The sequence below is a fragment of the Panthera pardus genome, unplaced genomic scaffold, assembly GCF_024362965.1.
Source record: "Panthera pardus isolate Hobbes unplaced genomic scaffold, ASM2436296v1 HiC_scaffold_26, whole genome shotgun sequence".
NCBI lineage: Eukaryota > Metazoa > Chordata > Mammalia > Carnivora > Felidae > Panthera > Panthera pardus.
This window is the reverse complement of record NW_026526832.1, coordinates 25,027,325-25,039,927: the sequence shown is the minus strand read 5'-3', so window position 1 is coordinate 25,039,927 and position 12,603 is coordinate 25,027,325. Positions and strand designations below refer to the sequence as shown.

Sequence of the window (12,603 nt, the reverse complement as noted above, 5' to 3'; positions counted from 1 at the left end):
CAGGATCGACTTACTTTTCAAAGTATACCCTAGTCCTTTGCAAAGTGTAAAAGACTCTCAATCTCAAGTGAATTGCATTCATAGAGGGACACAAGGACACACACACACACACACACATGCACACAAGTGTGCGCAAGCACACACAATAACAGAGAGAAAAAGACACTATGAAAAAGGCACTTCTGTCAAAATTCTGCCACTCACCAGCAGGTGATTTAGCCTTGTTGGGCCTCATTTTCTTTCCTTAAAAAATAAGGGTTCATGGTAGGATTGCTGTAGATACTTTTAGATCTAAGATTCTATAATTATTTTTATTTCTTTAAAGTTTTTTTTCAAGAGTGGAAACTTTCAAACATACATAAAAGTAGAGAGAATAGTATAATAAACCCCCAAGTACCCATCATCCACTATCTATAATTGTTTTTCTTCAGCTTTATTGAAATATGATTAACAAATAAAAATTGTATGTATTTAGGTTATACATGATTGTTTTTACGTGATGATTTGATATGTGTATACAATGTAAAGCGATTACCACAGTCAAATGAACATATCCATCACCTACGCAGTGTAGTGTAAGTACCTGACATTAAGCTTTTGATTGACGAGGTATCCACTTCAAAAGACATCCATCTTCAATAAACATATTGCCATCTCTATGACACAGCTGCTAGCAAAACAACCAGATAAGGAACTATATCACCCCCCCCCCCCCCCCAAAGGTACCTTTCAGAAAGCCTTGGGTAATTTAAATAACTGACTGTTGTGTAACCCACTTCTACCTTCCCAAACCCTGATTCTGGCTCTACAGAGTAAACCTCCAAAATTGTAGACCCCCCACCCTCAGACCCTAATAAAGGCAGAGCCCCATATCTATTCCCCGTGCCATGTACCCTCCAGGAACTATAGGTAATAAATCTTGTTTCCTCAGAGTTCCCTGATGGTATGATGGTTTCTTGCTGAAGTGAATCCTGCGGATCACAATAAGAACCACAAGAGCCAGCACAGCCATAAATATGTGCCCTGATGGAGGAAATGTCTGTGGAGCTCCCTACCAGCGATGTGTGTGTGGGCAAGTGCTGCAGGCATCCCTAACTAAGGGCACTGCCATCAGTAGGCTCGAGATGGAGGGAATAATCACCTCTTCTCTTTTTTGTGATGGTGCAAACACCAAGATCTACTCTCTTAGCAAATTTCAGTTATACAATATAGTATTATTAACTAGAATCATCATGCTGTACGTTAGATCCCCAGAACTTATTCATCTTACAACTGAAAGTTTGTACCCTTTGGCCAGTGCCTTCCCATTTCCCCCATTCCTCAAATCCGGCAATTAAAATTCTAGCCTCTGGTTCTGGGAGGTTGACTTTTTCAATTCCACATATAACTGAGATCATACAGTATTTATCTTCCTGTGTCTGGTTTATTTCACTTAGCATACTATCCTCCAGGTTTATCAATATGTTGAAAAGGTAGGATTTCCTTCTTTCTTATAGCTGGATAATATCCCATTGTGTCTACATATACATTTTCTTTATTCATCCATTAACAGACACTAAGTTGTTTCAATATCCTGGAATTATCCATATACTGTGAATAACGCTGCAATGAATATGGGATATCATATCAGATATCTGAGATACTGATTTCATTTCCTTTAGACATATATCCAGGGGCGCCTGGGTGGTTCAGTAGGTTGAGCGTCCAACTCTGGATTTCAGCTCAGATCATGATCTCACAGCTCATGAGATCAAGGCCCATATCAGGCTCTGCTCTGACAACGCGGAGTCTGCTTGGGATTCTCTCATTCTCTCTCTTCCTCTCTCTCTGCCCCTCTGCCACACACGCTCTCTCTCTCAAAATAAGTAAACAAATATTTTTTAAAAAGATATATATCCAGAAGTGGGATTGTTGGATCATATGGAAGTTCTATTTTCAATTTTTGAGGAATTCCCATATTATTTTCTATAATGGTTGTACCAACAGTACAGAAGGGTTCCCCTTTCTCCACACCTTTGGCAATACTTGTTACTTTTTTTTTATCTTTTTGATAACAGTCATCCTAACAGATGTGAAGTGAGTCTCACTGTGGCTCTGATTTGTACTTCCCTAATGATTAGTGAGGTTGAACATCTTTTCATACACCTCTTGACTATTGAAAAAATCTGTTCATTCTTAAATCAGACTTTTAATTTTTTTGCTATCAAAGTATGTAAGTTTCTTATATATTTTGGATCAGATAGATGGTTTACAAATATTTTGTCCCATTCCACAGGTTATCTTTTCATTTTGTTGATTGTTTCCTTTGCTGTGCAGAAGCTTTTTAGAGATAGTCCCACTGTTTATTTTTGCTTTTCATACCTATACTTCCAGTGTCATATTCAAAAAATCACCACCAAAACCACTGTCAAGGAGTATTTTTCCTTATGTTTTCTTCTAGAATAAGTTTTATGGTGTCAGGCCTTAATGTGAATATTTAATCCATTCTGAATTAATTTCCAGTATTTCAGTTTATAAACTGTATTTCAGTTTATTCTTCTGCATTTGGATATACAGTTTTCTGAACACCATCTACTGAAGATGCTATCTCTTTCTTCATTGTGTATTCTTGGAGCCCCTGTCAAAGATTAATTGACTTTATATGTGTGTGTCCATTTCTGAGCTTTCTATTCTATTCCACTGGTTTGTTTTTATGCTAGTGTGACACTGTTTTGATTACCACCTTTGCAATATAGTTTGACATCGTGAAGCATGACGCCTTCAGCTCTGTTCTTATTTCTCAAGGTTTGTTTGGCTATTTGGTGCCTTTTATGATTCCATATGAGTTTTAGGATTTTTTTAATTTCTTTTTTCTTTTAATTTTTTTAACGTTTATTCATTTTTGAGAGACAGAAACAGAGTGCAAGTGGGGGAGGGGCAGAGAGAGAGGGAGACATAGAATCCAAAGCAGGTTCCAGGCTCTGAGCTGTCAGCACAGGGCCCAATGTGGGGCTTGAACCCACAAACCATGAGATCATGACCTGAGCCGAAGTCGAACACTTACTTGACTGAGCCACCAAGGCACCCCGGATTTTTTTTTCTATTTCTGTGAAAAATGCCATTGGAATTTTGGTGGGAATTTATACAAGGATTGCACTGGATCTGTAGATCTATAATTCTACATAGAAGATAATTAGGGAAGTAAAAAAAGATGGTGGAAGTGTAGCAGAAGAAATCTGAGCTACTAAAGTATTGAAGTGAAGTCTGACTTACCAAAGGCCTGAGCACAGAGTGGAAACTGAGCAGAGAGGAGTGGAGGGTTTCCGGAGATGAGGGTTCTTTTTAATGTTTGTTTGTTTAGAGCATGCAGAGGAGGGGCAAAGAGAAAGGGAGACAGTGTCAGAATCCCAAGCAGGCTCCACGCTTGTCAGCACAGAGTCTGATGGGGGGCCTCATCTCACCAACTGTGAGATCATGACTTTAGCCAAAGTCGAGAATCGGATGTTCAACTGAGTTACTCCAGGCGCCCCTGAGATGAGGGTAATCTTACATGTGATATCTTAAAGAAAGAGGAGGACATAGGAAATCTGGCTGATGACTTACCTAACAATAAACAATGTAAGTCCAACAGATTTGTTGTAAGTACAGGCATATTTTTCCCTAAGTGCTAGCAAAGAGACAAGTTAAAATGAGTAAATTAAGTGAAATTGGTGGGGTGCAGGGGCGGGGAGGAAGGAGATTAAATTCCATTCTCAGGAGCTGGTATCTCATGTTAAAATCAACTTAGAGTTAACACAGGACTCTGGAACCAGAACTAACATTTCAGGAAGCTGATCTTTACTACCATATGTGAGAATTAAGAGGGGAGGTCAAAAGCCAGGGAGCTGAGATGTTCACAGTGAGGTGACACACAAAGAGTTTGAGCTACGGCTTCAGGAGGGAAAAGAAAAGAGAAGCAAACTCCATACTAACAACAGAACCAAAGAGCCATCAACCTTGTAGTTGTGAGCGTGGTTCTGGTTCCTAAATTCTGCAAAAACTACATTGTGTCTTGACCATATGTTCCAGTTAACAGCCAAAAACAGGATGTGGATAAAAATAAGACACCTCTTAGCTGTCACCCGTTTCTTCAAATAAGGCAATTATTACAAATTTAGCACACATGCAGATGTTCATGAATGTGGGAAGAAATTCTACTTAGAACAGAAACTTCCCTCATTACTCAAGGCTTCAAAGAATGAGTTTCTTTTTTTTTTTCCTTTTTAATGTTTACTTATTTATTATGAGAGGGGGGAGGGAGGGAGGGAGGGAGGGAGGGAGAGAGAGAGAGAGAGAGAGAGAGAGAGAGAGAGAGATTGAGAAAATCCAAGCAGGCTCCACACTGTTAGCATACAGCCTGACTCAGGGCTCAATCCTATGAACTATGAGACCATGACCTGAACTGAAATCTAGAGTTGGGGGCTTAACTGACTGAGTCACCCTAGCACCCTCAAAGGACCAGTTTTGAAATACTTCTGAGGACAGACCAAAGGCAACTATTAAAACCTGATTAAATATTTAGTAAAACTATTTCAAGTAGTAACTGGTATGTTTTAGTATTATTCAGGTACAATATATATTCAGGTATATATATATATACTGACCTATACTTGTGATCAGATTTGGAATGTCAATACGTAACATTCGTGGGGCACCTGGGTAGCTCAGTGGGTTGAGTGTCTGACTCTTGATTTCACTCAGATCATGATCTCAAGGTTTGTGAGATCGAGCCCTGAGTTGGGCTCTGTGCTGACAGTGTGGAGCCTGCTTAAGATTCTCTCTCTCCCCCTCTCTCTCAGCCTCTCATTTGTTCTCTCTCTCTTTCAAAATAAATAAAGCTTAAAAATATATGTATAAAACATTCTTACTCATGACTGTCCTGGACTAAATGTTTGTCTCCCTTAAAATTCTTATATTGAAGCCATAACCCCCATGTGATGGTACTGGGAGATAGGGCCTTTGAGAGGTAATTAGGATTAGAGGTGGTCATAAGGGTGGGGCCCTAATGATGGAATTAGTGGCCTTGCAAGGAGAGACATCAGAGAGCTTCTTGGAGCACATGAAATTGTTCTGTCTCCTTCCCTGTCATATGAGGACACAAAGAGAGAGAGGCCATTTGTAAGCCAGGAGGAGGGCTCTCCCCAGAACCTAACCATGCTGTAACCTTCATCTTGGGCTTATAGCCTCCAGACTACTAGAAAATAAATTCCTATTAGTCAAGCTACCTAGTCTATGGTTTCTGTTATGGCAGACCAAGTTAAAACAGTGATAAAGAGCACAATATAAATATTAAATTATTTTTAAATTCCAGTAATTTTTAGGTCTTAAGAATGGTTTTAGATTTATAGAAAATTTTTACTGATTAGTACAGAGAGTTCCCTTGTCACCTGCCCTTTTCTCCCTCCCTACCCACATGTGGTTTCCCATATAATTAGATGCTCATTGAAATGCTCAAACCACAGGAGAGGCACACCAGGACGAGGAGCAACTCAGCAATGACACCACAGCCACCTCTCTCCCACCTCAAATTAACTAAGGGACATGCTTAGGACAAATGGCCCTTGAATGAGATGCCTACAGAGAAGTTAAGTTGTTTTTTTTCCCTCTCATTGTTTTATTTTAGAAGAGTGAACATGCCAAATTTTTATGCTTTAGCATAAAAATACTTGCTTTTAAGCAAGTAATTTGCAGCTATATGGTTTTATGTCCTGCATTTGAAGGCCTCCAGCAATGGAGTCAGAGCTCTCTCCCCAGGTCGAAGGCTCCTCCGTGTCTGGCCCTGCCCAGCACTGGCACACCTACTGAATCTCTCTCCCTGCTGTGCTAATTCTTCTGCCTGTTACACCTGTGCACTCGCCTCACCCCCTAGATCCAAATTCTACTCAACTGTCAAAACCCATCTATTCCACAAAGTCTTTTCAAAACGATACTGTGTTCTCTCCTTTGTTCACTTCTTCAATATCTACATGATTAGCAGGCCAGGGTTTATCACTTAATCATTCTCTAAATGTTAGAGTAAGGGCCTCTTTAGAGTAAGGACCATGGCTTATAATACTTTTTTCCCCCACCACCTCGTGGTACAACTCTGGAGATATAGTGCTTGATCAATAAATATATAGCTGATTACTAGCTGGTACACAGAAAAGGCAAGTTTTACACACATTGTTTGATCTGCTCAAATTTTTAGAGAAAATTACCTTAAAAAATTAAAATGACTCTAAAAACCCTAAAATTACCAAAATGTGAGAGCCTGGGCCCAATACCACAAGCAGAGGTTTTCAATGATGTAACTCTTAACCTTAGCAGGCTTTCCAGATTCATGAACACTCACTCACTGTAAAGGAAAGCAGATGTTAATAAAGACATACCATCTGAAGTTGTAAGAATCTTCTTGTCTTTGGGTGCCAAAGCATGTCCAGCATGACTGATAACCCAAATTGGAAAGCGTCTGTTTGTTAAGGAGTACAGAGCCTTTGCAAATGGTACATAAAAGGAACAAAAACCTGGATTACCTAAGAAAAGAAACACAGATCTTAGTTAACCAAAGCTAAGCTCACATAAGAAGATGTGCAGAGTGGAAACGATGGATTTATCCTCACACTTTCTTCTACAAATCTGTTAACATTGACACATACACTTCAATTTTAATATCCTTTCTGCCTTAAGTCTGGGAATGATCGCTCAGAAGATTCCTGCTCCTGCTTTGTTCTCCAACTGTTTCAAGATAAATTCTTCCTCCCTATTCCTTAATAAATGGAGCCACCAACCCTACACCAAATGCTCAAGTACTAACATCGGTTTCTCTCTGTTCTTCACAGCCAATTTCCTAGTAAGTCTTGTGAACTTGGCTTCCAAAATACATCCTCACACTGTCTACTTCTCTCCATTAGCATTATCATTTCCCATCAAGTTTTCTGCACTAGTCTCCCAATGGGAGTTCTGGCTACTCTTGTCCCCCGGGAATCCATTCTTCAGGTACCCAGAGAGATACCCTCAAACTTCAGATCAAATCATAGCTGTATCCTATTTAAACACCTTACACTGGCTTCCCATTATCATCCTATTGGTTTAAAGTCATTAATCTTGCCTCTAAAGCCCTTCAAGATATTATTCTGCTCAGTTACCAAGCTGCATGAAAACAAATCAGTGTAAGAATCATTCACAAAGCGTACTTTGAGGAGTGTACTGAGTGTTTCCTTGTCATTTATCACAAGTACTTCTATTGTAAACATATGTATAGTTTGACCTTTTGGGAAAAAGACCACCAACATATAGATTTTTCTTGTGTATGTACAGAAGGTATTTTTGACATGGGTTTGCTATAGAGAAACAGAATGAATAATAACCTTTTAGAAAAAAGAGTCAATCTGATATATCTTAGGGGGAAATGACAGTGAAATGGGGTTTCATCTTGCAGTCACCATCTGTATAATGCTTTCACAGACACTAGTTCATTTCCAGCAATATCTATTGTACAATTTATTATTTTTTCATGCTATTAGGTTTCTCTTCTTTGTAATTAGATGACATGGTTTTGTTGCACTGATATGACCTCTGCCACCCTTGTCAAATGACACTGATTTCTTCATCATTTCAGTTTTCTTGACAGGGAATGTAGCAAAGCGGTTAAGGGCACAGACTCTGGAGCCAGACTGTGGGAGGTGGAATCATGGCTTTGCACTTATTAAGTGTGTGACCTCTGGAAAGTTATTTAACCTCTCTGAGCCTTGGTTTCCTTGTCTTCAAAATGAGGATAATAACTGCACTACCTAATGTGAGAACTAAGTGAATTAATAAAGGTAAAGCACCTAAACACTGCTCGATGCGAGTGCTGTATAAATGTTAGCTACTCAGACGTGTCATGGCTAGCGATGGCGGTAAATGGTCTTGTCCATATCGCTAGTCTGCTTCTGTTGCATTCAGACCTAGTGACTTGAGTTCTAAATTCCTTTTTGTAACTGTGCCAGTGACATCTTTGTTAAATAGTACAGAAACTTCTTAAATGCAGTAATATGTTCTCTGGTCAGCTGACTGGCTGACGAAGAGAGGAGGGGTGTACAGCACTGGGGCTATAACATCTAAGGTGGGTGTGGACAGCACTGTTTCATGTTTTATATTTAAATCTTTAATAAGTTTGGAATATTTTTTAGTATCAAGTACAAAGTAGCAATCCAACTTCTTTCCAAATGATTAGCCAAGTGCCCCAAGACCATTTATTACATAACCCATTCTTTCTGCATTGATTTGAAATGTCTTCCGAATTCAACCCTGAATTCTTACATTTGCTTGCTAATTCTGATTCCAAATAATTCCATTTATTTTTTCCTTTTCTCCTCTGCCAGCACCATACTGCCTTGATTACTACATTGTTTTTCTTCCTTCCTTTCTTTTTTTTTTTAAATGTTTCGGTAACTGGCAGGCCAAATCCCTTCTCTTAATTTTTTCCCCTAAATTTTCTAGGCTGGTGTCATAACCTTTAGAATTATTTCCACCAGGTTCAATTTTTAAAATTTATTTTTGGAATTCTGATGAAATTCACCTCATTTATACATTAATTTAAAAAGGTTTGATGTTTTTTATATTACTGAGTATAATCTTCTGGGAGTGGGTTATGTCTCATATTTAAATGTTTTAGGTCTCTCAGCTAAGTTTCACCATTTTTTTTCACATGGGTAGAAAATAATAGTCATCAACATTTTAAAGTGCTAGAAATTACTACATGCTAGGCAGCATTTGAGTGCTTTACATGTATTAACTCATTTAGTCCCAACCTGAGGTAGTACTATTATTACTTCCATTTTATGAATGACGAAACTGAGGTACAAAGAGGTTGAACAACTTGCCCAAGGTCACACAGATGATAAGTGCTCAATAAGTACTTGATGACTGGAAGAATATACAAAAGAAAATAATAATACTGAATTTAGAAAAGAACATAAACTACCTGACACTGATTTCTTCATCATTTCAGTTCTTCAACATAAACTATCCCATTTAGGATCTTCTGCATACCTTGTATTAGTTAATCTTACAAAAGCCCCACAGAGTAGCTGGCCTTATCATTAGGAATAATGAATGGGCAATTACTTGCACAACACCTGGCACACAGAAAGGGCTGAATAAATGGTAGCTATTATTACTATAATTGTTATTATATATTTATTTTTTTATTGAATAAACCTGACATGTCGTGTTCTGTAAGTTTAAGGTGCACAGCACGTTAAAACTGGTTTAAGGAGAATCCAAAGATAACACCTACATGAGTTAGATGCAATAATTACTACGAATCACAATGAGTTACAATATGGACCTGAAAAGTACTAGCTAATGAATTGCTACAAAACCAGTTTTTCCACCTATCTCTGGGTTCTGAGTTCTCTTGCTTAATGACTATAAGATCTTAAGCAAATACCTTGAAGCTTTCTTGTTCACTATTTTGTCATCATCAAGTAAATGATACTTTCAACTGCTTCATGTTCATTTCATTCTATTCAGTACTATAGCTTCTTTTGTATATTCTTTTAGTTACCAATTATTTACTGATCACCTTCTACATGGAAGTCACTGTGTCAGGCACAAGACAGTTAAAGGCCTTTTTATAATTCATATTCAGTAGGAAAATATATACATATAACTAAATAAATAAAGAAGCTAATTCAAGAGTGGGAGAAGTTATATGATGATTGTGGGAGGATCCTCAAGGGAAGAGATTAGGGTGGCCTGAGAAAAATGTTTAAGGAGATGACCTTTAGCTAAGACCCAAAAGATGAAAAGAAATCGACCTTGTAAAAATTTGAGGAAAGAAGATACCAGAACAGGAGAAGAACAGGTATGAAGGCCCTCAAGCAATGAAGAGCTTGGCTCCTGAAGAAACAGAAGAGTCCACAATGGCCAGTAAGTATCAGGAAGATCCGACTGACAAGTGAGATAGAAGTGGAAAATGTAATGCAAACCGTTTAAATGTCTTTGCATACTTCACTGCTTAAATATCATGGCCCTTAAATAACATTTTATGAACCATGAATTTAACTTCCTGGTTAGGAAACCACAAAAAATTGAAAGGGTCTTATTTCTGCAGCTAAAATCAGATATACACACATTCACACATGTATGTATACGTGTATTTTCAGGTATAGGGATGTTTGAAAACATTTCAATACAAAACTGCTAGTAAAACTTTTTATCAAAGGATATCAAAATGTGTTATAAACATATGCTTGATCAAACATATAGTCAAGTGCTTGAGTAACATATAACAGAGGCTGTGGTGACCATCTCTAGACCCCAACTGCCAATAAACTATTCAACGTTGCAATTGTAGATTTTTGCCTTCCACTTAATCTTGTAGGAGACAAAACCTGCCACATATAAAGTTAATGTGGCATAGCATCTATACAGAAGGTTGTCAGATGGAAAGAACACTGGGCTTGCACATGGAGCCTTGTCCACTCCATTTCTGATCACTGTACTCAAATCTAAGACATACTGCATGACTCTATTATCCCCAAAGGACCACTGGAGAGTTATAATGACTCAATATATTTTACAGTGAGTTCTCAAATTGGTTCCCTTTGGTCATTTCTCTATTTAAAGAAAGTCCAAGCATATTGTTACTTAACAGAAATTCTACAACAAAGCTTCACTGGAAAAGACGAAGTTAAAAGTTCCTCAATCTGTGGATTCTAATAAATCACTCCTCATTATCATTACCAACTTAAAAGTGATTAATTTTGCTAGCTGCAAAAGCAAAGTGATTTAAAATGACATGTTACATCAATCTATCAGAGACAGACTAAATATGATGTCTTCAGTGGTTTAACAATCTTTGAAATACTGTCATCCTAATTTTCCCCACAGTATAAATAGATTAAGCCCAAATATAAAATACAATTCTGAACTCCATAAACTAATGAACAGCACCAGCCTTCAGCTCCCATGAACTCCAAGGAAAAGGGCCAAGGGCAGCAATGAGAATAGAAGGGCAAACATAAAAGAACACTGAAAAACTAAGAATGATCTGAAAATGTCAAAGCACCACAAAACAATGACACCACAAAGCAACAAATGTTTTAAGTTTCTCTTTCTTCACAGTGTCTTCACTGAACGCTCCCTCTATCTGTCTCTTCCTCATATTTTAAACCTGGCTCTGCCCTATGGTGGACTCTTCCTTTCAAGCGTCCACAGTAGAGCCTGCACTCTTCTCTAACACCTCATGCACCTCAAGGAGAGCAAAGACTTTTGCAACACAAGCTTCCCAGCTCTGAGGGTAAGTGAGTGAGTGAACGGACACCTCTGAGTAGGGAAGCACAGGGAACTGTCAGCTCCACCTACTCATCTACCTTATTGCAACAACCTCTCCTCCTCCATTTCCATCTATCAACTTCTTAGTCACTCTCACACATTCCCTGAAAACCCTGGCCCTTAAATAACAATTTTAGGTGCCATTCCATGTCAGGAGATTTCAAAATCTGGGTAGATTCACTGAGCCAACACTTTTGTCCCATAATTCATTACCCTGATCAAATTCAACGAACTTCCTGCACATGAAACTTAAGCAACTAATTCTGATAGCCACAGCCTAGGATCAGTGGTAAGCATATCACAATCTCCTGGAAGGCGTGTTAAAACACAGACTGTTCCACCCCCAGAGTTTCTGGTTCAGAAGGTCTGGGTGGGGCCCGAGAACCTGCATGTCTCATGAGTTCTCAGATGATACTGCTGGTCCCAACACCAACTTTAAGAACCACTGGTTTAGATTTTTTCATTACCCAGAAATGGTTAACATTCAAACCATTCTACCTCTGATAGGTCAGACTTCACTCCCAATATACCTGCTATTCCATCACAGTGCTGCTCAAAATCTACTTGTTCTCAGTTGATAATTCCTTTCATCCTGTATACCTGCTATTCTCAATGCTGACCACTTTCCTCAGGGCCCTTATCTACCCTCTGCCATATTTATTCTCAACAGATCACCTCAACTCTTAATTAGAAGAAAAAACAGAGCTCAGGAGGCAGGAAATTACTCTCTCTGACGTGCTTTCACACTTTCTCCACTTTGGTAACTAACTTCACCTCCTTCATGCTAGCCTCTGAAGAATATCCTGTCTCCAGTCCAAGACAACATTTCTACTTACCTTCTCAATCCTATACTCTACCATGGCCTCAAATCTCTGCTCCATCAAACAGTACTTGTCATGCCTATAATTTCAAACTCTCCCTAGCTGCTATTAAAGCATATGTATTTTTAATTTCAATAGATGCCAACAGACTGCTTTCTAAAATGACTGTTATATCATGAAAGGAAACTGGAAATTTTATTTCCAGAAGAGGTTAAACGGAAGAGGTTTTGGGTCAGGAATCTTAGGCCAACTGAAAACAGAAGCACTATACTGAGAAGAGCTTTGATTAACTGTTACTAAACACTGAAACTTCCTACCTTCTTTCCCTTGTTCAGCCCTGAACATTCACAAACAGGCTTCCACTCCTCAAACAGGATATTGGGAGATTCCTTCCTAGGAAAACTGAATGACCCAAGAAATAGGTAGAGATAACTGAAAGCTGGAAATTCTCCAGTGAAATGCT

General features: G+C 38.6%; 1 protein-coding gene across 3 annotated transcripts in view; it reads right to left on the bottom strand.

The window, feature by feature from the left end:
• Nucleotides 1–12,603, bottom strand: part of LDAH (lipid droplet associated hydrolase) — a 110,172-nt gene that overhangs the window by 75,778 nt on the left and 21,791 nt on the right. For 2 of the 3 annotated variants that reach the window (XM_019450833.2, XM_019450840.2), the window contains exon 3: nt 6,387–6,530. The exons of the other annotated variant lie outside the window; for it this stretch is intronic. In XM_019450833.2, coding sequence (XP_019306378.2) covers nt 6,387–6,530 — 144 coding nt within the window. The remainder of the gene's footprint in view (nt 1–6,386; nt 6,531–12,603) is intronic. 3 annotated transcript variants of the gene reach the window in all.